This window comes from Cryptococcus neoformans, chromosome 2 (assembly GCF_000149385.1).
Source record: "Cryptococcus neoformans var. neoformans B-3501A chromosome 2, whole genome shotgun sequence".
In the NCBI taxonomy this organism is placed as follows: domain Eukaryota; kingdom Fungi; phylum Basidiomycota; class Tremellomycetes; order Tremellales; family Cryptococcaceae; genus Cryptococcus; species Cryptococcus deneoformans.
In genome coordinates this window covers 1,147,480-1,174,119 of record NC_009178.1, presented here as the reverse complement: position 1 = coordinate 1,174,119, position 26,640 = coordinate 1,147,480, and the positions used below count along the sequence as shown (strand labels likewise).

The 26,640-nt window shown below is 48.7% G+C and overlaps 8 protein-coding genes across 8 annotated transcripts in view; 5 read left to right on the top strand and 3 right to left on the bottom strand.

Moving 5' to 3' along the window:
- Positions 1-540: 540 nt before the first annotated feature.
- On the top strand, positions 541-7,138 carry CNBB4170 (hypothetical protein; the record flags this gene model as incomplete). Its single annotated transcript, XM_772093.1, has 6 exons — positions 541-939; positions 1,093-1,279; positions 1,328-6,103; positions 6,156-6,298; positions 6,359-6,797; positions 6,864-7,138. 6 exons carry the CDS (start codon positions 541-543, stop codon positions 7,136-7,138), a joined length of 6,219 nt encoding a protein of 2,072 aa, XP_777186.1.
- Positions 7,139-8,488: 1,350 nt separating this feature from the next.
- CNBB4160 (hypothetical protein) lies at positions 8,489-13,231 on the top strand (the record flags this gene model as incomplete). The annotated part of the gene is made up of 9 exons (XM_772092.1): positions 8,489-8,851; positions 8,906-9,938; positions 10,006-10,069; positions 10,156-10,355; positions 10,412-10,468; positions 10,524-10,642; positions 10,714-11,817; positions 11,882-13,110; positions 13,165-13,231. The coding sequence occupies 9 exons, from the start codon at positions 8,489-8,491 to the stop codon at positions 13,229-13,231; spliced, it is 4,236 nt and encodes a 1,411-aa protein (XP_777185.1).
- A 1,719-nt stretch (positions 13,232-14,950) lies between these two features.
- On the bottom strand, positions 14,951-18,055 carry CNBB4150 (hypothetical protein; the record flags this gene model as incomplete). Its single annotated transcript, XM_772091.1, has 11 exons — positions 14,951-15,193; positions 15,254-15,846; positions 15,898-16,104; positions 16,149-16,238; positions 16,289-16,440; positions 16,489-17,005; positions 17,054-17,365; positions 17,416-17,578; positions 17,623-17,730; positions 17,779-17,861; positions 17,914-18,055. The coding sequence occupies 11 exons, from the start codon at positions 18,053-18,055 to the stop codon at positions 14,951-14,953; spliced, it is 2,610 nt and encodes an 869-aa protein (XP_777184.1).
- A 272-nt stretch (positions 18,056-18,327) lies between these two features.
- CNBB4140 (hypothetical protein) lies at positions 18,328-19,915 on the top strand (the record flags this gene model as incomplete). The annotated part of the gene is made up of 8 exons (XM_772090.1): positions 18,328-18,456; positions 18,529-18,587; positions 18,642-18,723; positions 18,776-18,865; positions 18,920-19,094; positions 19,154-19,254; positions 19,306-19,611; positions 19,667-19,915. The coding sequence occupies 8 exons, from the start codon at positions 18,328-18,330 to the stop codon at positions 19,913-19,915; spliced, it is 1,191 nt and encodes a 396-aa protein (XP_777183.1).
- Positions 19,916-20,330: 415 nt separating this feature from the next.
- On the bottom strand, positions 20,331-21,021 carry CNBB4130 (hypothetical protein; the record flags this gene model as incomplete). The annotated part of the gene is made up of 3 exons (XM_772089.1): positions 20,331-20,673; positions 20,727-20,802; positions 20,856-21,021. The coding sequence occupies 3 exons, from the start codon at positions 21,019-21,021 to the stop codon at positions 20,331-20,333; spliced, it is 585 nt and encodes a 194-aa protein (XP_777182.1).
- A 330-nt stretch (positions 21,022-21,351) lies between these two features.
- On the top strand, positions 21,352-22,097 carry CNBB4120 (hypothetical protein; the record flags this gene model as incomplete). Its single annotated transcript, XM_772088.1, has 3 exons — positions 21,352-21,540; positions 21,643-21,804; positions 21,858-22,097. 3 exons carry the CDS (start codon positions 21,352-21,354, stop codon positions 22,095-22,097), a joined length of 591 nt encoding a protein of 196 aa, XP_777181.1.
- A 722-nt stretch (positions 22,098-22,819) lies between these two features.
- Positions 22,820-24,975, top strand: CNBB4110 (hypothetical protein; the record flags this gene model as incomplete). The annotated part of the gene is made up of 8 exons (XM_772087.1): positions 22,820-22,975; positions 23,030-23,214; positions 23,280-23,653; positions 23,707-23,839; positions 23,888-23,966; positions 24,017-24,394; positions 24,452-24,833; positions 24,884-24,975. The coding sequence occupies 8 exons, from the start codon at positions 22,820-22,822 to the stop codon at positions 24,973-24,975; spliced, it is 1,779 nt and encodes a 592-aa protein (XP_777180.1).
- A 626-nt stretch (positions 24,976-25,601) lies between these two features.
- Positions 25,602-26,640, bottom strand: part of CNBB4100 (hypothetical protein) — a gene marked incomplete at both ends in the record, with an annotated part of 2,067 nt that continues 1,028 nt past the window's right edge. The window contains 4 exons of the mRNA XM_772086.1: positions 25,602-25,778; positions 25,846-25,963; positions 26,017-26,444; positions 26,490-26,599. Of these exons, the coding sequence (XP_777179.1) occupies positions 25,602-25,778; positions 25,846-25,963; positions 26,017-26,444; positions 26,490-26,599 (833 nt within the window). The remainder of the gene's footprint in view (positions 25,779-25,845; positions 25,964-26,016; positions 26,445-26,489; positions 26,600-26,640) is intronic.

Here is a 26,640-nt window from a genome sequence, read left to right as displayed (position 1 = left end):
CGTTAGGCGTGGCAAAACCCTTTTCTCACATTTTCAATTAGGCACCCGACTTGATTTTATGTGTCAACAACAAACAAAACACAGACGCGAACAGAGACGTCCACGCACCATACAGCATTTTCTGCTCCAGTCTTCCATTTCTTTTACTCCTTTCCATTTGCCACCCAGAAAGGTAACAAGAGAGTGGTAGTGCAAAGGTAAGCTACAAGGGGACGGCAAGCGTCTTTCAATTTTGTGAGTCCGTCTCGCACCGTTGTCGTGATATCAGGGAGGGAGCGGCCCTAGCTTTTGGGCCGGTTGATTGAAAGTGTTTAGTCGTTTGTTGCTGGCCATTGTGTCTTCATTTCACATTTAGCTTCCATAGAACCAATCCCATTACAATTACTGACACTCAGGCTATAGGGTTCATTCATATTCGGGGTGACAACTTCTTCGTATGTAACTTCTGGAACCCAGCCTTGTTTATGTCTAACAAAGCTGTAGACCCACCGACTTTTTTGATAATCAACGGGCGTCGACGCCCCATTCGCAGGACCCTCTATGGGATCCCCCTTACCAAGACAGCGTTCACGCGCAAACCTCAAACATGCACTCCCTGCGCCACCATCCACTCGCTCACTAGCATCGATGGCAGGTAACAGCCCGACATCGTCTCCTACGCCTCAACGACGCTCTGAGATTACGGCCGACGCACTTCGGTCTCACCTTTCAAGCTTGTTAGAACAAAAGTCGTCACAACTTCAAATGCTGGGAACAATGGGCCAGGAGATTCTGAGACAACAGCAAGAGCTCGAAGAGCGCATCCGGGACTTTGAAGGTGAAGGAATAGAAGGGGATGCCATCGCGGAGGAGACCAAGGAAAAACTTAGAGAGCTTGACGAAGCAATGAAAGCTTGGGAAAATCAGAATGAAGATATGATGAGAGAGCTCGGAGGAAAGGTACGTCTTTGCCTATTATGTGATACAGCTGTTCAATCTAATTTCGTATAGATGCCTGAGAGCTTTCAAGGTCCGGCTGTTGCCACAGTACCGTCCTCAACCAAAGCTGCAGCTCAACCTAATAATCTCACGCGGCGACAGCGCAATACCCAGCATCGACAGCTTGACATGGAGTTTGCGACTGAGATTGGTCAGAACCTTCTGGTCGAAGTTCGGAGGCTTCAAGCATTGTTGAGTGAAAGGGACCGCGCTCTGGAAAAGCTTTCCGAAGAAAAGGAGACTTGGGAACAAGAAAGTCAGACCCTATTGATTGCTGTAAGGGCTGCAGAAAGCAGCGTTGGTGCGTAGATTGAACGTATCAAATCTTCGGCCACTAACGCCCTTGTAGACCGTTACAAAGAAGAGAACTGGAACCTTGAAGTAAATCTACAAGAACTTCGTTCATCTGTTGCCGACATGCAAGATCAGCTCACCAAGGCCAATGCCGAGCAAGCACGCCTGCAAAAAACCCTCGTATCCTCTCGCGAGGCTGCTGAAGCTTACAAGACCGAAGCCGAGAAACATGCTCAGGCTATCGAAGAACTCAAAGCCAAGCATGAGACTGATATGGCCCAGGCTAGAAGGACGACTGCTGGCTTGCAACGTGACAAAAGCGACTTGTTAGGGGAACTCAATCACGAAAGACAGCGGCGAGTCAGCGCACGAGGCAGAATGTCCCAGAGCTTGAGCGCTAGCCCTGGCATGCTCAGTCCTAACCACCTCGACAGCGACGAAGACGATGTCTTTGCAGCTGGTGGAAAAGGCAACTCCAGCCCTACCAAACGCGGTCCTGGCTTTGACGCCAACGATAATGCCCTTTCGCCTTCTCAGCTTTACGAATCCGACTTTGACTCACCGAACCCTACGCCCTCTAAACCATTCCCCCGATCACCTCTTGGAGAGATGTTTGTCAGTGAGAACGATGAGCTCCGTGAGAAACTTCGGGTCGCTGAGCAAGAAATTGAAGCTCTCAAGAGCGAAAATGAGCGAGTCCGACTTGGCAGCTTTTCAAAGAAGGAAAGCGTTGTCGATGAGTTTGGCACTCGTGCTCCTGCAGGTGAATGGGAGGAAGATGAGCACACGATTGGTGCTTCAAGTCGAGGCCGAGGTTCTACCCGGGGCAGACGTGGTGGACGAGGAAAGAATTTTGCCGCCAGTATTGGCCGCAAATTTGGTTTCAACAGAGCAGTTTCTGGCCTCAGCACCCCCAACGCTGGCGACAGAAGCTTCAACTCAACGAGCTCTGGCACTCCCGATCTTTTGCGCCCTCGAGACATGTCCGCGAGCCCCGCTCCTTCCGTTATTGGTGGCGAAACGTTGGGCAACGTCTTGGGCAATCGCTCTGTTGAGAGGCTCGGATCTGCCTCACCTTTCAACACGCCTTCCATCGACAGTCTCAAGGCTAACTTTGGTCAGCCTACAGCTCTTGCCGATGAAATCGGTGCGCCCATCGAGCCATCTACCGACTATGTCGACGCTGGTATCATGACTGATAAATGGTCACCGGAGAAGCCAATCATGCCTGGTACACAGTCGCCTGCTGTTATCCCCTCACCTACCACGCCTACTGAACTCATTGCCAGCTGGGGTGCTGAAACACCTAAACGCGGTGTCAGGGATGAGTCGCAGTTTGCCAACCTTCCTCCTCTCCCTCCTCCTCCAGCAACCCCCACAGCTGCTGGTGATACTACTCCCACCAAGAAGAATACTCCTCTTCCTATGCCCAGCAGGCTTCAGCAAGTCTTTGCGCCCATTTCTATCGATGATAGTATGTCTATCACTACCGATACTGATGCCGACGACTATGAATCGGCTGCTGAGACGATCGGCTCCCTCACTCCTAACCGAACCCAATCCGAGCTCCCTACCGACACCGAAGCCTACCAAACTGGCCGAGAATGGCCCAACGAGAGCAGCGCAGAGGACAGTGACACGGAGGAAGTGCAAGAACAAGAGCACACTTTGCGTGGTCTGAAGGCCTCTTCTACCATAGGTTTGGGCTTGGCCAGTGCCGCTGCTGGTGGATGGGCTGCTGCTAAGCAAGCACACAAAATGGCCAGTAGAGACAGAATCGCCGACGCTCCTGTCGAGAAGATCGTCGAGAAGATCGTCGAAGTCGAAAAACGCATTGAAGTCCCTGTCGACAGGATTGTCGAGGTTGAAAAACGCGTTGAAGTACCTGTGGACAGAATCGTCGAGGTTGAAAAAATTATCGAAAAGATTGTCGAAGTCCCGGTTGAGAGGATTATCGAGGTCGAAAAGATCGTCGAAATACCAGTTGAAAAGATTGTGGAGGTTGAGAAGATCGTCGAAGTCGAAAAACGCATTGAAGTTCCTGTCGACAGGATTATCGAGGTTGAGAAACGCGTCGAAGTACCTGTGGACAGAATCGTCGAGGTTGAAAAAATTATCGAAAAAATTGTTGAAGTCCCGGTTGAGAAGATTATCGAGGTCGAAAAGATCGTCGAAAAGATTGTCGAAGTCCCGGTCGACCGAATCGTCGAGGTACCTGTAGAAAAAATCATTGAAGTGGAGAAACTCGTCGAAGTGCCGGTTGAGGTCGAAAAGATCGTCGAGAAGATCGTCGAGAAGATCATCGAGGTACCGGTGGAAGTTGAGAAGATTGTAGAAGTTCCCGTGGAGAAAATTGTGGAGGTTGAAAAACGGGTTGAGGTCCCCGTAGAGGTGGAGAAGATTGTTGAGGTACCTGTCGAGGTCGAAAAGATCATTGAGAAAATCGTGGAAGTTCCCATCGACAAGATCATTGAAATCGAGAAGCGAGTGGAAGTCCCTGTCGAAATCGAAAAGATCGTCGAGGTGCCTGTGGAGACAATTGTCGAGAAAATCGTTGAAGTTGAGAAGATCGTGGAGAAGACTGTTGAGGTCCCAGTCGAAAAGATCATCGAGGTCGAAAAGATTGTCGAAGTCCCCGTCGAAAAAATCATCGAGGTTGAGAAAATCGTGGAAAAGATCGTTGAGGTCCCAGTCGAAAAGATCATTGAAGTTGAAAAGATTGTGGAGGTCCCCAAGATCATTGAGGTTGAAAAAGTGGTGGAGAAGATTGTTGAGGTTGAAAAGGAAGTCATAAAGGAGGTGGAAGTGGAGAAGATAGTGGAAAAGATTGTTGAGGTGGAGGTTGTCAAGGAGGTGCCTGTCAATGTTGACGTCGAAAAGATTGTAGAACGGGTCGTGGAGGTCGAAAAGCCCGTCGAAAAGATTATTGAGGTGCCAAAGATTGTGGAGGTGGAGAAGATTGTGGAGAAGGTGATAGAAGTCATCAAGGAAGTACCCAAGGAGATCGAGATCATCAAGGAAGTGGAGGTGGAGAAGATTGTTGAAGTCATCAAGGAAGTGGAGGTGGAGAAGATTGTTGAAGTCATCAAGGAAGTTGAGGTTGAAAAAGTGGTCGAGAGGATTGTTGAGGTGCCAGTGGAGGTTGAGAAGATTGTTGAGGTCGAGGTGGAGAAGCGAGTCGAAGTACCGTTTGAAGTGGAGAAGATTGTTGAAGTTGAAAAGGTTGTTGAGGTGCTGGTGGAAGTGGAAAAGAGAGTGGAAGTACCTGTGGAAGTTGAGAAGATTGTGGAGAAGACGATTGAGGTGCCGATGGAGGTTGAGAAAATCGTGGAAAAGATCGTTGAAGTTCCGGTTGAAATCGAAAAACGCATCGAAGTCCCGGTCGAAGTCGAAAAGATCGTTCAAATCCCCGTTGAGGTCGAAAAGATCGTGGAGAAGATGGTAGAGGTGCCTGTTGAGGTGGAAAAAATAGTCGAAAAGGTGGTGGAGGTGCCTATCGAAATTGAGAGGATTGTTGAAGTTCAGAAGATTGTCGAGGTGCCTGTCGAGGTCGAGAAGATTGTCGAAAGGATTGTGGAGCTTCCCGTCGAAGTGCAGCGAAGAATTGAGGTCCCGGTCGAGAAGATCGTGGAGGTCGAAAGGATTGTTGAGGTCGAGAAGATTGTGGAGGTACTAGTCGAAAAGATTGTCGAAGTCCCTGTCGAGCGTGTCGTCGAGAGGCAAGTCGAGGTTCCGGTCGAAATCGAACGCATTATCGAACGACGAGTTGAGGTTCCGATCGAGAAGATTGTCACCATCGAAAAGCGCATCGAAATTCCCATCGAGAGAATCGTCACTGTGGAGAAGATTGTTGAAGTCCCTGTTGCCGCCAACAAATCTCTTTTCTCCGACTCTACCTCTCAAACCGAACCTCTTGCCTCTGTGAACTCCTCGTCGCTTGCCCCCAATCCCGACATCGGTTTGTTCCGTGTCACACCTGGTACAAGTTACGACTTCCTCAAGGCTCCTCCGTCGACTGTTCGTCGAGTCTCTGCGGACAATCTTGCGGCTGTTGCCAGTGGCTCCGCCGATTCCACAAAGACAGTCGAGACGAAGAGTGTACCTACTTCTCCTGCGGACAAATCTCAGCCGCCAATGATGAACCTTCCCCCTCCACCTAGCAACCCACCGCCTAGTCGTATCGGCAAGAAGATGTCAATGGGTCCTCCTCCTTTGCCTACCTCTCCCCACCCCGACGACTTCCTTCAACGGGCAACGAGCCCCGCATTCCAATCCACCGTTAATCGGCGCTCTTCGACGCGTACCGCTCCATCTGCTGCTGGAGCTGCTATCCGTGCTTCTGGTGGTGACATGCCGCCCCCAGCCTCTACCTCGCGTAAACCGTCAAGAAGCAGTTTCAAGCCCGCGGCTTCTGCTCAAGCCACGCCTGTCAGGGATGATGTCAAGTCTCGCCAAAGCGTCAGGCGCCGCACAGACAACACCTTTGCTTCCAGCGGTTACACCTCTGCCAACTCTAGTGCCACTGGTCATGATCAACTCATAGAACATGATCGCAACCCTTCACTCTCGTCATTCGATAGCTATGCCGGGACAGTCCCGAAGCCGCGTGGTGTACCTACGGCAGGCTCAACCGATCCCCAAACAATTCACGCGATTACGCAGACGATGATTGGAGAGTATCTGTACAAGTACACGAGGAGAGCAGTCGGCAAGGGTCAGAGTAGCAACAGACACAAGAGATTCTTCTGGGTACATCCATACACCAAGACTCTGTACTGGAGCACAGAGGATCCGGGAAGTAGCAGAGCTTCCGAGAGTTCGGCCAAGAGTGGTGGGTAGTCTACCATGTTAGGTAATGAACGTGTAGCTGACAAAGATAACAGTGTTCATCTCGAACGTCAAGGTTATCGAGGACACTAACATCCAACCTCCTGGTTTGTTCACCAAGAGTATCGTCGTGTCTACTCCTGGGCGAGAAATTCAGATCACTGCACCTACACAAGAGAGGCATGAGCTCTGGATGTCTGTACGTACCCCTTTTTTGCATTTGTTCCCAACGACTTGGACCTGATCCTTTTGGCTTTAGGCACTGCAGTTCCTTTTGCAAAAGCAGAGTCCTGAAGCCAACAATACTCTCGCCGAGACCACTGTTCGAAACAGCTCTCGCCCGGCTCTTGCCTCAATAGCCGACGAACAAGGCCGACTTACAATGCCCAAATCTCCCCTGTCTCTTCGTTCATTTGGCTCTGAGCGCCATTCTCTCAGTAATATTACCCCCAAAGCCAATCGCAGCCACTCGACCATGAGTAACTACCCTCGTTCAGCGTCGACGATGGGTAAAAGGGCAGGTACAGTAGCACATGAGTATACGAGAAGGCACGAAGTACCTCAACCATTCCATGGTGGGCACCGGTACAAGGGGCCTTATAAGGGAGCACCAATTGTAGACGACGAATTCGATGTAGTGTCACGGGAAGATGGAGAGGATATGGATACTTCATTTGAAGGCCTTGAGAATGTTAGAGGTGAGTTTTATTATCATATCCGAAACTGGAGTTTTCGGTGTCTCACTACTCTTTTTACGAATAAAGCGTGCTGCGATGGCAAACACCTTGTCGGCCAGCATAATCACCATCATGACCATCCCAATGTCCCTCGGACACCTGCTCGGGCGGAGACACCATCTCTGCGCGGCTGGTCTATGCGTTCAGGAAGAGCGTCCAACGTGCTTAGCGACGGAGAAAGTATCTTCTCAACAGCCAAGAAGAGGGAAGAACGATCAAAATCTGCCATGGGACATAGGGATAGGAGGGATGGAGCAAAGAGTCCTGCTATGGGGTCGTTGAGGAATCTCAAGCAGGCATAGTTTCAAATAGGTTTCCTTCTTGACAATTTCGGGACGTTTTTTTGTGAATCGATGGTTTCTTTTTTTTGTCTCCTTCCGTATCTGTCTTTGTGACCTTTTTTGTGCATAGACGATTAGAGTATCTAATGTGCATATATATACCCTATCTTGAAAGGATGTATAATATCGTCAGTGGCAAGACAATTTACAATAATCAGGGGGCTTTACGCAGCGAATATCACTCGTCTTGTGGTTGAAAAGTTCGAAAAGAGACTTTTCAGGAAGATAAAGGTAACCGTAACTGAATCAGAACCATCCGCTTGGGTAGTCTTCCGTCTGGCGGATTGTAGTGCTGCTTAGACAGGCGCTGGACTGTCGATTCTTGGGCCCAGAGATTATTGTTGACGTTAAAGTAACCCGGTGAGACACCAGTTGTTAATGGAACGACAGAACAGCCTGCCAGTTGGTATTGAACGAGCGACAGAACAACCTGCCAGTTGTTATGGAACGACAGAACAACCTGACCTCATAATCCTGGCAGCAAGGGTGGCCTTGTTTGATCAAAGTAAGATAGAGTTTATTGGCCGTTAAGAATTGATATACACTCACTCGGTTTTTCTGGTGTAGTCAAAAAAACAAAAAAAAAGTAGAGTTGGCCAAATTAGGCAAAACGAAAATACTCCCAGCCAACCCAGTTGGCGATTGCGAACCATGTCGTCACAGGAATGAGTAGCGGAACAAGATATTTATAGTGCTCGTCTTCACACAATGGGCGTAGCCATGTAATCTGTGGGTGCATTCTCGCATAAGTTTTATACTGGTAAAACAGAGGAAATAAATGTTACGTACTTGGGCAGGGCAGTAAAAGTAGGACAGAGCGAGGAGGGCGGAAAGAAGGGAGATGGTGAACATGCATGCTGCGCCGATATAGAGTTGGAGAGCTGAACGTGGCCTTAGCGGGAGTGGTTCGAATGTGATGGGACGGGACATGGCTGAGGAATAGAGAGATGTGATGACGACGCAGAAAAAACGAGGTGTCGAGATGTAAACAACTAAATACTTATCCGATCGGCCGGCTCTTGCGCGGATATTTGTTCCATCGACACGATACTGCTTGTTAGTCATCCGTCCCCGCTCCTTTCTGCTGGCCACTCGCCCCGCCCCGTCCCCAGCATAATGGCTCCCGAATTCTAGGCTCCCGCGACGACCAAAGGAGACAGCGTCAAAGGTGCCGTGGAAAGACCCGGCGACAAACACGGTGAGCATCGAAAACGGATCTCTCGCCGGCAACACTGCAATACTGACGCCGCCGGACCATGCTTTGTCTACAGAAAAAAACACGGAGCAACAGACAACAGACAGCAAACGAGAATGCCCAGACTCCTGCACGCCCTCGCCCACCACAAGCACATCTTCCCTTCAGACTCCTCTTCGTCACACCAAGACTATAATGCGTCCATGCAGGACCCAAACAGGTTACGTTCACGGCTACACGCCTTGTTCCACTCGAAAGACAACCATCCGCAGGATGACGATGCACAAGACAGTCGACAACAACGAGCCATACAAGCAATAGACGGCGACGATTGGTCAGGCGATGGTCATGATACTTCTAGATCGATGAGCTTTTCATTTTCAAATGGATCAGAGATCGGAAGTACGGTTGCGCCTCCAAAACCGCAGCGGGAAGCTATCAAGGTATTGGTCATCACTTGGAATATGGGCGATGCACTCGTACGTTCATGATACTCGCATTTCCATATGACAGCTAAAATTCTATCCTCTCAGCCAAAAGGCGATCTCTCGGTCCTTCTTGGCAAAGTACCCCCATACAAGCCACCACAGTCACCCATTACCGGGCTTCCATCATTGCCTATTGAGAATGCCCACCCGTACCATATCGTTGTGATCGCCGGTCAAGAATGTCCGACACCCAGCGGCGCTCCCCGTGGACTAGGCGGTGGATTAATAAAAGGCGTGACTCTGCGACACAAGAAGGAGATTAAAGAAAAGAAGGAGAAAGAAAAGGAAATCAAGGAAAAGGATAAAGAGATTAAAGAGGAAGCCATCGATCTTGAGAAAGATGCTGAAGATGTGGTGCAAGGAACCAAGTCTCCTGAAATTGGCGGCGACGACGACGACAGGCTCAGAGCGACCAGCCCAATGACTCCTCATTCACCTTTTCTCCATCGTCTGTCTCCAGCAGCAAAAGGCTGGAGTCAAATGCTTGACGATTACTTCTGTGGCCCCAATTATCGGTACGACGTGCCCCACTCATTACCTTCTTCCAACCCTACATCTTCCCGTGACTCGCCCGTACCCGCTCATAAACCCAATATACAATCTCCTGTCCCGTCGCCTCAACCCAGCGCTATACTTCGTTCATCGTCTGTCCCCATGACGCCCTCTAACCCAGTCCCTACCCCTCTTGCCAAAATAGCAGCTACGAACGGCAAGGGAAACGTTCCCAGCCCACATGGACCTAGTCACCTTAGACCTCCTCTAAGCCCTTTGGCAACATCACGCTCTTCTCTTGAATCGGGCTCAAACACGTTTATAAATTCGTCAAGCGACGATTCGGAGGATAACGGTGAAGACGTTGTCCCCTACATAAATCCCGCAGGCGATAAGAAACTGCAGCAAAAGCCAAAGGCCCTGTCGTCCCCGTCCAAGCAAAAGTTGAAGAGGCCAGAGATCGTCATTCCTACGGAAGAGACGAAAAATGACGATCAAGGAGCGTATGTCCACGTGGCAAAGGAGAGGTTGCTTGGGATGTACCTTTCCGTATATGTATATAAAGATGCAGAGCATCTCATACAAGGTATGTCTTATCTATATCCTTGGCCCATTCGTTTATATCTAAATGTATCTCGCTAATATACCGGCAGGATTGGATAAAGACTTTGTGACTGCAGGTTTAGCTGGTGGTCGATTCGGTAACAAGGGCGGGATGTAAGTCCCCCAAACCCCAGCTTTTGGTTTCCGATATATATATATATATATATATATACTGACGTTTTGCTCGGAAGCGGGATAAGCCTCAAACTCGCCGATCACCGATTCCTGTTTGTCAACTCTCACCTCGCCGCACATACAGATAGACAAGCAGCCCGTCTTGCCAATATCGCCAAGATCAAATCCGAACTCCGTCTAGACTGTTTTTTACCCAAGGATGATCCTCGAGCGCAAGCAGAAGATATTGCGGATCGATTTGATACTGTATTCTGGTGTGGAGATTGTGAGTCTACATGTAATTTTTCTTTTCAAACAAAATGGAAGGCTGATAAGGAGCAGTGAATTTCCGTTTGGAACTTTCCAGATTACATGCCGACTGGCTTATTGAGCAAAAGAGTAAGTCAATCCTTGCCATTCCTTTCGTCCTCCTCGCCGCTGATACAAGTTTCAGAATACGCGGAAGCACTCATGTGGGATCAACTCAAGATGGCCATGGCCGACCCGGAAATCAATCCCTTCCCTGGGTTTGAAGAGGGTCCAATTAATTTCCCCTGTACCTTCAAGTATGATGTGTGTTACATCTCCTTTTCAGTAATATCCATGATAATAATGAGTGCTCATCATCTTTGTATATATAATAGGTATGGAAATCCGTCCGCGCAACTAACCGCGAGATCCGGCGGAACCTCAAACGCCGCAAATCCTCCGCCTCTGCTGCATCAGTTGACATTGATTCTTCTCAAATCTCCTCTTCCAACCCTGGTAATGGTGGTGGCGGTGGTCGTAAAGCAGGTGGGCACCAGAAGTCTTTGAGTGGGGTGCCGGAGGCGGACGCTATCGAGGAAATGGGCGAGGAAACGTCTGCATCTGCACTTGCGCCTGCGGATGGAATGATGTCAGGTCAAGGGCCTAGTCCTACATCTGGCCAAGAATCCGACAAGGATCAGTTAAGACCTCCATCCAGGAGTGGTGATAGGAGCGACGAGGAAGATTATGGACGACAATCGTTCGAATCTAGTCGATATACCTCCGGAGTGGCGTCGACTGTGGGTACGGATGCGGAGGAAGACAATTCGGACGCCGATTCTGAACCTCGTTCGCACCACTCCCACAATCACCGCCAGCACCACCACCAGCAGCATAAAGCGTTTGAGAGCGCGTTGAAGGAAAAGACTCGGCATCTGTTGGGTTTGGTCAAGATGGATGGGATTTTGACGGGCAGCCCTGGCAGACGGAATCATAATAGTAATAATAGTGATAATAATAATATTGGAAGAAGAGTCAGTAATAGGAACAGAGGGGAGAGTACAAGTACCGCCAGGCGGGAAAGACGCAAGGAAGAGCAAGACAGGAACGAGTACGAATCTCGTCGGGCGTCCATGTCGAGTTTTGCGTCTACCAACATTGGCACCGAGTACACTACTGAACCCGACATTGGGCGACTGTCCAATTCTTCTTATCGCAGTATCCGAAATCCTACCGCTTCATCCCAGGATGACCATCTAGGCATCCCCTCCAAAACGGATAGATCAGTCACTTCACACAGTTCAGCCTCACCGCCCAGCTACGCCGGCGACTGGACCAAGCCTCCTTTTACAAGGAGACTTTCAGGGATGAAACGGACTTCGAGCAGCAAGTCGGTGTATAGGGAATTGGAAGAGGGGGAAGATTTGGATAATGATTTGGATGTTGATAGGCGCGAAGGAGTTTATGATAGTTCAAAAAAACAAAGAGTGCCGAGTTGGGTACGTGTTTTTTTACTTTGATCAGTCTCTCGCGGAAGTGTAAACTAATAGTCACGATGAAAAGTGTGATCGAGTGCTGTGGAAAGCGCACATTACCCCCGATCCACCTCTTGAGCCGATCAGTGAAGACCATGACCCTTCGCTTAACCATGAACGGCCATTATCAAGAATCTCCACCGCATTTTCTAATTTTGGTGGGCATTTCAGGCTACCAATGGGACGTGCATCTACCAAGGAACCTTCTTTGCTGGTACCCACCTCAACAAGGTCTGGGAAGAAATTGGAACATGCTGTAAAGGAGAGTGATGAGGATGATCACTGGGGGGAAAAAGTTGACAAGGCATTGAGGTTTGATGCGGATCGCAATATGAGCGACAGTTTCGTCTCATCGCCGCCTGAATCGCCCGATCTAAGATCTACGGGGACCGAATCGGGTCTCATCCCTGCCCCACGGCAAGTAAGTCCTCTGGGCAAGGAACAAAAGTTCTTTTCTGCTAGTAAATCTATCCCGCCCCTTTTGACGCCGAAGATGAGTCCAGTCAAGACTGAGTCAGAATCGTCATCTCCTCGGATTACTCATTCAGCTCCCGATCCTGGCAAACGGAAACTCAGCTTTGACCCGACATCATCTTCGCCTTTAAAAGGAACTTCCACTCCCCCAACCGATCAGTCGTCTCATATCGACCGAGTTAAATCACCAGCTTCTCGACCTCGATCGAATTCTGATAGCACTGGAGACCAAGGGGTTGAGCAGGAAAAGGAAAAGAAGAAGGGTAGAGTGAGCGATGGCATTGTTGGGGCTCTGGCTACTCCCACAAAAATCGAAACCAAATTGAGTGTTATGGGAAGAGGAAATGGTGCGAGCCCGAGGAACAAGAGTCCCAAGGGAACGGATTCACCTACTAGAGCAGCTACTTGGCAGCCCTTGCAATCTTCCAAGACAGAATCAGCTACTAACACTGCCGAAACGCCCCTACCGCCCATCCACTCCAAGTCATACGCTCCTTCCCGTCCCACGTCGTCCAACATGGACAGCAACCCTTCTTTCCAGCCTCTGACGCACGCAACGACGTTGGCTGGACCGGCGCCTACTGTCAGTAACAGGCGAGAGCACGATAAGAACGCTTTCATGAGGTTTTTGAGAGACTTGCCTGGGTGGTTGCATAGGAGCGATAGGAGTACGGAAGAGGAAAAGGATAAAGATGAGACTGGTGAAGAGTTGAACCAGGAGGAGAAGAGGTGGCAAAAGGGGGAAGTGAGATGTTTGCATTATGGGACTATCGATGATGCTGGGTGAGTCCCTCAGTCTGATGTCTCGGCTTGAGATTAGTGCTGATTGTATGGCAGAATGAGACTATTGGAAGGCAGATCAGACCATAGACCAGCTATTTTCGCGGGAGCCGTGTACATCTAGTCCGGACTTGATCGTTTTAGACCTTTCCTGTCGCGTAGCGACTACAACAGCTGGGAAGTTTACTTTCGTTTTTATAAATTTTGACGATACCTCATGATTACGATACTATGGATTTAATATGGACATTTCGATATATCCCGTTCCTGCCAAGACAGGCAAAAATCATACAAGTGCATGGTATGATAGGTATAGTCGACTCGCAGCGTCGTTGAGCCATTAATAGCAAGTCACAAGAGGCATTAATTCAGCGACTAGTATATGAGGGGGTAAGGCTGGAAGTGAGATGGTATAAACTGTCTAATGGATGTAAGGTGGTCGTCATGGTCGTAAAAAAGTCATAAGATTCGTGATGTATATGACAAGAAGGCAAATTTATGATTGCTAGGTTGCCAGAATTAGTCTCCATCTTCTGATATAAACAAAGAGATGCTCACGCCTTGAGAATCAAACCCTTCCGGCGCATCCCCTTTAGCCCCATACGCTTCACTAACATCTGCCAAAGCTCCATCCGGCTGAACAGTCATCCCTTTTCCTTGGGTCTTTCCCGCCAATGGTTTTCCACGTCCCGTCTTTTCCGCCTTGGGACTCCCATGATCAGTCATCTCTTCAACGGTATTTCTCCTCGTCGCATTGACGCCCAGTATTGGGCTGTCACCAAGTAAACGTTCAACCTCTGTTCGGCGACGCTGTTGCGGTGTGTCGCGGAAGTTGAGAGGGCTAAGGGTCATGTTAACTTCGAATGGCATATTGCGAACCTTGGATCTGGTACGCGTCGCGGGCGAACCCTCAAAGTCTTCAAACAAAAGAGTGGGAGGAGCAGAATTCTCCTTGTTCATAGTTATCTCCTTTTTGTGGCGGCTGACAGATGAAATAACAGCGGGAGAGGATTCAACAGCGGAAAGAACTGTTCGTCCGCGCTTGGCTGGAGATCTACCGGTCTCGGAACGCGTCGTAGGTCGACGGGATGCACCCTCATTTTCCTGTGGGTCTGAAAAAATGGGTAGAGGTGAGAGCAAGTCTCTAGTGCGTTTGATGGACGATGCAGCGGGTAGGGGTTGGCTTGTTACCAAGGTCGACGTTGGAGCTCGACGTTTGATCGCAGTTGCACCAATGACGCCCGATGATTTCGGTTTTGATGGTTCAGGATCGGTATAGATCTGAATGGTAGATTTTGATTTTGGTTTGACCGGAACATCCGCCTGTGACTTCTTCTTCGATACAGCCGACTGTTTGAGTGATAACGTTTTGGATGGAGGAGGCACGAGTGATTTGGGTTGGAGGGAAGTGAGGGCCTGACGGGACCTGTTTGTTGACCGCCTTGGAGATGTACGTCTGGGCTGTTTGGAGAGCGGTTGAGGATTACGGTCTGGGGATTCTGTATATATGGCGAATACTGCACCCTTTTTCTTTGTGACTGGCATGGTTGATGGATGAGAAGAAAGAAGAAAGCGTGAAAGAGGAAAGAGACGGGCGGAGTGCAGGGGCGTCGATGGGGAATTGGATTAACCACGTGGCTTCCGCAGGTAACATAAAAACAGTAAACAACACGTCACCAAAGAAAGTCGCGTCCATAATTAGGGAAAAAAAAGGCCTACGAGCGAGAATCACGCGAGAAGCAGCCACCATGAGACGGTGTTCTATCAAGAAGACCATGACAACATGCATGACAAAATTACAACAAGACTTCCTTGCTATCCCGAGAAGCGTTTCCTGGCACTTCTAACGTTTTTTGTTCTTTGAAGTTTCCCCTTCCTCGCCAAAAAGGGCCATAAGTTTTCTCCGCTCCCTGACAGCCTTCTGATCAACATATTTGATCTGCATACTTTCTTCAGGTGCATCATTTCCAAAGTTTTTCATTGGGTCGTCTTCGACTTCTATGGATTCTTGGTATTCTGGATGTAGAGGCTGGGGATTAGGGCGGTTCGAAGGCGAAAGTAATGCAGGGGAGCGGGAGTTTGTGCTCTTTTGGGTGAGAAGAGATAGTTAGAAGGATCATGGTGTGACACTGAATGACAGACTCACCTTGATTCTGGCTGAAGGCCTTCCACGTCTTGGTATATTTACTGGAGTCCCGCTCGGCTTCTCTGCCAGCCGCCTTAACACATCAGATATATCCTGCTTCTTGTCCATATCCCCCAGCGCTGCTGTACTTGCAGCCTTATTTGGCAAAGCCGACGTTGAAGCGCCGGCCGCGGAGCTGCCAGGCGTCATATTCATATTTTTATCTGCTTCCGTGAGGAGTTTATTGTTGAGTGGACTGGGTCGAGGATCTGGAGCAGAGGTATGTCGGTTGAGCGATTGAGGCGATGGTTTGAGGGGATCTGACCGTTCTTCCATGGTTGCATCGGCATGTTGAATCTCGGATACATCAGCTCGAGCATCAAGCATAGAGATATCATCCGTTGAGTCGTTGACATGCGTAGGAGTAGGTCTGAGGGCTCGAGAGGCTGGGATAGACGAGGGACCGGCTTGAGAAGTTATCTGTTTATTTTGACCAGATGTGCCGGGCTCGAAGCGGTGCTCAAGCCTCGGCTCCGGCTTTACACCCGAATCACAAGGAACGGACAAGTCAGCTTTCGAATGGTTGGCCTTATCTGCAGTTGATAGTAAATCTTCTAGTACCATGTCAGTAAATGAGATGCAGAATTTACGACCTAGCAACTTACTATGAGATCCACGAAGATTCTCCGGTGGGATATGCAGCTGATATTCTTCCTCTGGCTCAAGCTTCCCTGTCTCTGCCATCTTTAACAACCAGTCATGCTTCACAATTTGAGAGCCCCAAGCCTTTGCCCGCCGGACTTTGATGCCGTGATTGCGAAAGGAGATGAGGTGAGTCACATCACGGTCTACCGTGAGCTGAAGTTCAAAGCCTAGCACATGAGGGTTAGCGAATTGATAATAGGCATTGGATCACACTTGCCGAGGGCCCTGGCAAGTCGTCGATGATATGAGGACAGCTGATGATCTTCGGAGCCCGAGATATGGACAATGATTCCTTTTGCTCCTGCATAACAGGTCAGAACCCAAAATATCAAAATTATCATTACAACTGACCTGGAATGGGAACATCAATGGTCAAAGGTTTGTATAAGAGATGCTCATCTGGAGACACAAGCTTTCCCTCGACAATACATGACTCAACCCAGTTCTCAGTCACATAGATTGTGCTTTGACCCTCAGGCATGGGTGGTATATTCGGGTTGGCTCTAAGACCGCCATATTAGCACGCTGTGATAGGAATGGGGTCCCCTTACAATCTTATGATCGCATAGTTGCAAGTCTCTCCCTTCATCCAATCCTTTTCGTCAACAAGGATTGCACCACGCGACGACAAGGCTTCCAGCATCGCTTCCCACCCTTTGCTTTTACAGACAGCCATTCTCAGCCCTTCAAAAATTCTTGCAACTTGTTTTGATTCGTCAATCTTGGTCTTTCCTTCTGTTTCGTGGGTTGTGGGACAGGCAGATGTAGGGGCATCGGCAGTGACAAAAGATGTTGAGCGGGAAAGATGAACCATTGAGCTTTTGGCGACTAGTTTAGGTCGTTTGGCAGTTGGTTCTTCGAGAACTGCTGAAGCACTCCTTTTGGGTGTGTCTCGATTTTTGCCTTCGCCTATTATCTGTCCGACAAGAGTGTCTAATCCGGCAGTTTTGCGACGCCGGACAGAAGCCTGTTCGCTCGCATATAATTCTCCCCCAGTAGCAGTAGAGCTGTTGATGACAACCTTGCGATCAGGTCGGGAAATTTGAAAAGTCCCGTTGATAACGTCCTCTGCCCTAAGATCAGCCAAGATAATACCTAATTCTTGATTCTACGCACCAGGATCGACTTTTCCTCCTCGTCGTGGCTTGGTCGCATCGTACTTGTCTGAGGGCCATCTTCCACGGTACGCTACACAGTCCCAAATCCACTCCTCGTACACGATCAAAATGTCTCGCTCATCCCTTACCCCTTTTCTCCTTCTAGCCTCATTCTCAGCGTTCTCGCGAAGAGCCCATTTGACTTTTTCTGAGCGGCGTTTGTCGCTGGTAGGATGTGAAGATACAAGGTGGGTGCAGTCACGATCGAGATCTTTCGAGTATTCGCCTCCATGGCTAGTGATGAGTTGAATCAGGAATCTACGACGATCCACTAATCACGGCATTGTTAGTGACAGACAGGATTGGAGGAAGAAGACATACTCTGATCGATACCGGACATGGATATCCTGAATCCCGTAAATGGCAGTAGCCGATGATTTTCCTCATCTTCCTCAAAATTAAGCTCTCCGCCCGCCAGCCATATCTCATGAGCCTCTATGATCCATGCCGGTGTCATTATAGGTATACCATTTGCCAAAGCGAACTGTAGATGTCAGTTCGCGGATTCGCACGAAGCAAAGGGCTCACTTGATATTTTGGCGACTCGTAACTGACGGCGACGACATGCGTGATGCTTCTTGTAAGGGCAGTATCAACTTCAGCCCCAAGCTCCCTGGCGAGGCTGCTTAGTTGTGCCTATACAAGGCATTAGCACGGGGCACAAAAATTGATAGATGCACCGACCTTGTTTTCCACACCTGTGAAAGTGATGAAAACTCCTTTCCAAGGTCTTTCAGACTGGTGAGAGTGAATTCTTACTTCTTCGTCTTCCATCTAAATGAGTATGATCACTCCTGACACCACCGACTTGCGACTTACCTTCGGCCTCCGCCTGTCTCAAGAGCTCCAAATCCATCCGGCTCAAGGGGGATCGTTCTCTGGGAACGTGAGCCTTTGGCGGTGCGGGTCTATTGATGGCATTGGGTATCTTGCGAGAAAGATGTCCTCGTCGGTTGCTCATGGCGGACAAGTAGCTGTGGGTATACGAATGGAAAAGTAGAGAGGAATTGATGAGGGACGCGACGAAAACATTTGGGTGAGAACTGGTTGACGCGACTGTATACGCGTGTGGTGGGTGAAATTGATTCCGCTTTGTGACTTTTGTGGTCATCTGTATTCGCTCCTCAAATCGTCATAAGATACCGTGCTGTAGGTATACATATATTTATTCCTCTTGGCTACTGCACCATCGGCAGCCGTGCCCAGCGCATTCACATCCATTGCAGTGCCAGAATGATATCTCTATCAGCCATCCTTCGTCCGTCTTTCTGCCTCCCGCTCATCACTCGTCGAGCCCTCCACACCTCCACCTACCATCTACAGAACAAGGCTGTTCAACCTCAAACACCAGCCACTGGGAATGTAGATCTTGGTGCAGTATGTATAGATAATATTAATCCAAACATTTCAGCTTTCGTTAACTTGCCATTCTAGCCCGTTACCTATATATCAAAAAGTCATGATCCGTGGTTTAACCTGTCATACGAAGACTGGTACGCTGCAAGGATTCTTCGGTCCAAGTATACTTCAACTAATTTACCCCAAAGGCTGCTTCGAAACACACCGCATGATCAGCCAGTTTTATTCTTATATCGCAACTTTCCATGTGTAGTTATAGGGCGCAATCAAGTACGTGTATATCCGCTTTTTCTAGGACTCGAAAAAGGTTGACTCGCCATAGAATCCCTGGAAAGAGACGACTCCCAAGAAGCTGAGAGAAGAGTCAATTCCACTTGTACGGAGACGTTCGGGAGGCGGCACAGTATACCATGTTCGTTCTGTCCATGCCCGTCGGCCAACTATTAATCACACACCATGAGTGTAGGATATGGGCAACACGAACTTTTCCATCATCCTCCCTCGTCTTCTCTTCACAAGGTCCCACGGGGCTCAACTGATCTCACGAGCTATAAGAGAAACACTCGGTATTACCGGCTGTGGGGTAAACGATAGGAATGATGTAGTAATTAGAGATGGGGATAGGGAGTATAAGATGAGTAGTTCAGAGCTGCTGCTAGTACTAATACTCTGATGCTGACTCTTCGTGCTTACGTCTCAGGATCGGCATACAAGATCATCCAACATAGGGCGTATCACCATGGAACAATGCTCATTTCCTCTTCTCTGGCTGAGCTTGGCAAGTCATTAAGATCAAGTTCTGTGGGTCACATGAAGTCTTACTGAGCGTCCTTCTAACCGTAACCTCTGTAGCCAAAGATGGAAACTAAGGGTATCGCCTCATATCGCTCGCCGGTCACGACCCTGAACCATTATTTACCCCCGTGGCAATCCAAGCACTTGCATCATGACGATTTTGTACGTGCTGTCACTGCTGAGTTTGCCAAAACCTATGCCGGCGAAGAGAAGCCCATGACAACGTGCGAGGTCACGGAGTCTATAATCAAAGATCAGAAAATTTGGAACGGGTATGAAGAGTTGAAATCTTGGGAGTGGCAATATGGGCAAACACCAGAGTTTACCAACGAGTTGGAAGGCAACTTTTCTTTTGGTGATCTTGCAAGTCGTTTGTAATTCTTGGTGGAATTTCAAGCGCTGATAGTATTCTTTCCAGTCAATTCCTATCGCAGCTCGACATGCCGTAATCACGTCGATGAGTATTCACCTTACTCCTCCTCTCCATTCCTCAACGGAAGAAACATCTATCAAGCAAGCATACCTGGATTCATTGGCCTTATCATTGGTGGGTAGACGATATGAAAGCCTGGAAGGGTTTGAAGGCGCCATGGGGGAAGAGTGGGATGATGAGCATTGGAGGGATCTGGGCAACGACATTGTTTCTTGGTTGCGGAAGCACATGTAATAATTATTTATAGGTAATATCGAATGCATATTGGCGTTATAATACCGGACAAAATATTTCAGCCCCGTATCTGTCACAGCGACTACAGATCTTTGGAACGCAGTGTCAACATAGGGCTATATGGATATAGGTCAGAGGTGAACGATTTTTGAGCACCCAGCAACCAGTCAATTGAAGACGGTTACAAGTGCCCATCGTACGGACCAGCAGCCAGTGAGGGTTGTCACTCGATGTGACTACGGCTGCTGGGGGCGTCCTGACCAAGATGCGGTGATAAAAAGTGTCACGCAATGGATATCAATGGCCTTGCGAATGGAGGTATGTCATGCATGGTATACAACAAGGATATCTGAGGAGAATGTCAGCCACAGTGGTTGTCGTTTGATGCGAAGACTTACTCGGCAAATACATATGTCTATCTTCCACCGCTCAACATTTCCCCAATAGCCTTGATCCCTTCTGTAAATCTTCGACTTTGTTTCAGCCATATTGGCTTGATTTCTTCGGGATTTGTTGCAAACATTTTGGAAGTGGGCAAAGACGGATTAGTGAGGTTTTCCGCTTGCCCATCTGCATGTTTGTTGGCGGAGATGGCATGGAAGGAAGGCGGTAATGAAAGAAAGGGGTTATTGCACGCTATAAGCACGAGATTATGGACCGCTCGGAAGATGGCGACAATGTCAGCGTCTTTAATCATAGCGTCCACCATTGATACTGAGAGGACGATTCGGAGCTTCGTTGTCGTTTGGAATCCATAGCTGGACATATAATCAGCCGCCGGGCCTACGTGTAGAGGGGATCAATGACTTACAATGCCATATCTTCAAGGGAATATAAGAGCCCCAAGTACGAATCGGCAGGTCGTGTAGGCGTTGAAGTCATGACAACTGAAGATTGATATCAGCACCGAGAAATCCCGTGCCACGTCCAGTACACGCACGTCTCTCTTCAAGCACATCTACAGCTGCATGGTTGAGATGGTAATGTCGTAACTCGTCTTGCTCGCTGGTGAACGAACGGACGTAGAGAGGTGTGTTGGACGGGGAGAGGATGCAGATGGAAGTGAGATGGAGGGGGACTTGTGGAATGGAGGAGCGTGGGTCCATGCTGAACAGTGGATAAGGTACTTGTGAGCGTCTTCCAGATATCCTATACTGTGAGAGAAAGTGGACGAGATTGATTATCGAAACTCGAGCACCTTAACCATCAGCCCCCTATACGTAGCTCACCTCCGTCGTCGGTGCAAGACACAACGCGAGAGGTGTCGGTTACGTAACCGTCCATATGAGCGATGACGGTGATCTCATTCATCCTTCGTCGGTGCTGCCTCTACTACTCTCATCCTTCTCTTTACAAGAAACATCTTATTGTCTTACGTCGTAACTTCATAGTATATATACAGCAAATCAAATCGACGGATAACTGTTCCTGCAAGAATGACAACACTCGACCCTTCACACATCCCTTTTCGGTCTCAAGCCCAGGCTGTCCATAGGCCTTCCTCTTCTCCCTTCCCAGATGACCTTCCCAAACCTTCAAGGCATGATAGCGTGCGAGCAAGGCAAGAAGGGAGGAAGAGGGTAAAGGGCCATATGCCCCCTTTGCCTGATCTCCGGTTCGAGCAGGTTGGTCTCTTTTTACAGTGTGCGTTCGCGTCTGACACTGATATATATATGTGTATATGCCATCAATAGTCTTTTCTTCTCTCAATAAGACCGTTCCTGAAGCCTAAGCCCGGCAAGGGATCCAGATTAGATCGAGTAGAAAAGCCGGAACAAAAAGTCGGAGCAGGCATGGTGCAGAGCGCCGACAGGGATGAGGTCTACTTCTGGGGCCGGGAAGTGGAAGTGGATTGGTCTAGCGTCGCTTGGGTCACCATTCGCGATCAGGTAGGCCGGTGCCCAAACCTGTAATAAATTGTAAATGCTGATGGAGAAAACAGCTGTTCGCTCCTCTTGTCCAAGGTGCTCTCTGGGGATGGGCAACCGTTTTGCTCTCTGCGACAGGTGTTGCCCTTCGCGCCAGCCTCTATCCTGCGAGGCACAGCCCCCGCGGTAGAATTGCAGGGGGACCTGGCGGCTCGACAAATGCTGCTGGTGGTGGTGAGGCCGTTGGAGGGGAGTGGTGGAGAAAGTGGGTGAAGAGCTGGTTTGGCGGCTTGGAGACGGCCGCCGTTATTTGAGTCTTGGTGTACGAGGCACTCAACGTATCGCCAATGTATGATCGTCACGTCGATTCAATAGATATCAGCTGCGCCATTGATGGGGCTGCTGCAATGTTCATATTCTCATCTCAAATAACAGGCATAGAATTGAATCTTGAAAGCAGATCACATTGCATCCATGCTCTGCAGTAGCAACAATAGACGAGAAGTCTAAATATTATGTGTCGCCCGCCTTTACATGAAGTGTTATCTTCAGCTCACCCCCTGACATTGTTGCCCGCGCATGTACACGCTCATTAACCGTCCACAGAAATAACAGATCGTCATATCTGCCACAGGTCTCATTTCGCATACCATACCACCATACCATACCATACCGCGACCAACAGTACATCGAAAACTGTTCATTCGTTTACCTGTTGCTCGCTTAAGCAAACTCACGGCTGACAGCTGATTGCGGGATGCTGGATGTTAATGTGGTTGATACGGGATACTGGGTACTGGTGGATGTTGTAGTTTGGAGGACCAAAAAATTACCACGCTACTAGTAGAATTACGACAAACGATGACGTGATTCTGCTGGCCCGTGATTGGCAGATCCAGCGAGGAATCCTGTCGGCACATTAAACATCCGGTCCGCCGGCCGTAACCTTACAACAGCTGAACTTCTTATTATTCCAACTCTTTCAACTCTTGTTTAGATACCCAATGGCCATCCGCCAGACATCGCATTCACCACCATGTCCATAAGAACCGCGTTTCAAAAAGCAGCAAGACTGTCGCGTAATCGTTCAGTCTTTGCTCGTGGTCTGACGAGCCGCATAGCGCCGAACACAAGTTCAAAGGTCGTCTCTTCCCGGTTTCTGATCGGTGCCGGTGTGGCTTTGGCTGTCCCAGTGAGTCAATTTACTGTATCATCCATCGCAATTGATATTGATGACACATTGTAGACGTATATGTACTTGAACAGAGCCCATCTTGATTCTCAACAAGTGGTTGAAACTGCCGTACCGGATAAGCCTGAAGCTCTTGAGCAGGAAAAGAAGCAGGAGGCTAAGAAGGTCTCCATCAAGGAGGTATTGGAGCATAAGGATGGGGATCGAGTGTGGGTTGTAATCCAAGGAGAAGTGTACGAGTACGTATATGACGATAACACCGCAAGGACGTTTAATTGGACGAGACTAACAGTGATCATAATAGTATGACAGATTTCCTCGAAGATCATCCAGGAGGCAAAGATATCATAGTGGAGAATCGCTCAAAAGACGTGACATTTATATTCAACCCTAGGCATCCTTCCGATCAGCTTGAAGCAGATAACCTCCCTCCTAATGTTCAACATCTTGGAACTCTTGACACCGCTTCTGCCTCCGTTGAGGAAAAGGAAGCTCTGAAGCTGAAGGTTTCCAAGGACGAGCAGGACGAAACCGAGAGAATTGAACGTAAGCGCAAAGAAATAGAGGAGCAAGGATTGGGAAGTGTCGTGAACATGAGGGACTTTGAGAAACTTGCCGAAGACATGTGCACTAGTGTTGGATGGGCCTATTACGCTTCTGGAGCTGACGATGAGTTCAGTAAGACCTGCCTTGATAACCGGTAACTCTAGGATGCTCATAACCAATGACAGCTAAAAATGAAAACAACACATCGTACCAGAAGATTCATTTCCGACCCAGGGTTCTGAGAAAAGTCGCCCAAGCTGATGCATCTACAACTATTTTGGGCTATAAGAGCACCTTGCCTGTTATGATTTCCCCTGCGTAGGTGTGTTTCGCAAAACAGCTTAATGGAATCTTATATATGACCAGTGCTATGGCTAAACTGGGCCACCCTCTTGGTGAGGTCAACATGACCCGCGGAGCTGCCAATACTGGTATCATCCAATGTGTAAGTTTACCTCAGCACGATCTAGGACAGGTATACTAAACAATTATCAGATCTCCTCATTCGCCTCCTGTTCCCTGGAAGAGATATGTGCCGCCCGATCTGAGAATCAACCCCTCTTTTTCCAGCTTTATGTCAATTCTAAGCGTGACCTTGCTGCCGAAGTTCTTAAGCGGGTCAACCGCCTCAACCTCAATGCCATCCTCCTTACAGTCGATGCTGCTGTTGGTGGAAAGCGTGAGCGTGATTTGAGGCTCAAAGGCAATTTTGAACCCCCAAAAACTGGAGCGTATGAAAAGCACGACGATACCAAGGGTGTCAGCGAGGCAATGTTTGCTGGTGTCGATCCCGACCTCTGCTGGGACGACATCAAGTGGATTAGGTCTCAAACCAAGCTACCCTTGCTTATTAAGGGTGTGCAAACTGTTGAGGTATGTATACGCTGCGGCTAATCTGGTCTGCAAAATAGGCTGACTTTTATGGTATAGGATGCCATTCTTGCCTATCGCATGGGTGCCGACGGCGTTGTGCTCTCAAATCACGGTGGCCGGCAACTCGACACAACCCACACCGGTATTGATACCCTCCTTGAAATTCGTAAACATGCTCCTTACCTCCTCCGACCTGAATACCGAGGTCCCACCGGTGTCCAACCTGCCGCCCTGGAACATCCCGAGAACTTGACCCCTCCTGACCCTCAAGAGAAGCCCACCGACCGCCCATTCGAGATTTGGGTGGATGGCGGTATTTGGAGAGGCTCTGATGCTGTCAAGGCACTTTGTTTGGGTGCTAATGCCGTTGGATCTGGAAGAGGTTTCTTATTTGCCAACGCTGTTGGTGGACAAAAAGGTGTCGAACATGCTGTTAACAGTACGTATGGTATACTGAGAGAACAAGCACAAACTAATTCAGCTTGGCAGTCTTCTCGGCTGAGATCCTGACCACGATGAGACTACTTGGTGTGAACAAAGTGGATCAATTGCGGCCCAGCATGGTCGAAATAAAAGCATAGTTGTCTTTAGACATCGATGGACTTGGGTACTATTATATTATCATATGCACCTTACTTTCCAACGGCTCAGCGGAACTCTGGAACGCAAAGAGAATGAGAGGTTGGGGAAAGTATGAGATTGTGCTACAGCGGCGTTATTTACGTCTTCAAAAGTCTATTTGTACTTCCACGCACTTGCTCGACAGTCTTGGCATAATAATCGCTACCTTTTTATGTCCCTGTCGACTGCAGTTTGTAATCGGCGCAAATATCCTGGCGACTTTCTAATCAATTCTGGTAACTTTCTAATCAACCCTTGCTGCCGTCATTAGAAAATTGATACCTGGAATAGAAAAGCCAAGCGCGAAAATCTTTCGGACATGACCGATCTTGTTATTTTCTGACCAGAATTCACTGTGTCCCGATCGCAGTATGTTCACGACGTGACCTGGCCATAAGTGCGTAGCATTCTGAAGTATGGGAAGCTATCTGTAACTCTTGTTGCTGTTGAGGGGCTTTAACAAAGAACTACCACGGAATCCTTTACTTCTTCATCAATGATTAGATAATGCATGCTCAATATTATTGTTATATACTTTGTTGACGCGTCTTACCTTCGTTCGCGGCGACGCTCATTATATATGTATTTACGCTACAGGTGTTTGTGTCACATCATCCTCATTATCTTCAAGCAGTATAGCGGCATTGGCATCTCTTCTGGCCTTCCATTTCTTCATACCCCACCTGGCACCATACCAACCGACGAGAATAGCGGCAAAGCAACCCACAATAGCAGCACCAATGTATCCAGATTGATCGTTGGCCTAAATCAGGGAATCATAATGAGCTCGCCAAATATTAAGGGAAAGCGGATGAAATCAAAAGACCTACACGAGCCCAAGCTCGCCACCAGCTGCCCGCCAAACCGCCTCCATCGGGATCATTAGCAGCATCCTGGCATTGAGTACAATTGTCACCGATGAGTCCCATGATTTCGATTAAAGATATGCTTCCGTCGCGCCGTTAGTCTGGCGCTCAATCACGGGCGCAATGGAAGCTCACCTCAGTGCGACGAGAATAGACAGAAGAGTGAGGATGATAGAAAGAGATGACATGGTGTTTGCTTTGGCCTTTATTACTCTCTCGTTACGCACACCCCCATTATTGTCCACCCTTGAAGGCCCACCGACTCTTTCTTCTTCCACTAATATCTCATTGCCTGTTTTAGCTTTGATGTTGTCCTCTGTCTCAAGCCTCTCAATTTCCCCTTGAGGAATGTCAGTCTGCTCAATGACATGTCTTTCAGTTTGGCCGCCTTCCGCAGGAAGAGCTGTGGCTACCGTTTCTTCGAGGTAAGAATCCTTGTGATCGAGGTCAGGATACTGAAGGAGAGCGAGCTTTCCTTCAGGGGAAGTTGTATCAGGGGTGGCGTAGGCATAGAGCATGAGGATGGAGTCAAGAGAGTCGACGAGGGACATGCCCGCGGTGAACTGGAAAAGGATAAGACTTTGCCACCCGCGAGAAGATATACTTACAAGGAAAGGAAGGATTACAATCTTGCCATGGCTGATCGAGTCCCCATTGGGACCACGTTGAGCGATGGCGGAGATAGCAAGCAATGCAATGGAAGAAGCAGTGTCAAACCCTGTTCCAAAATCAATACAGCTCGAAAAGAGTTGAGTTCGA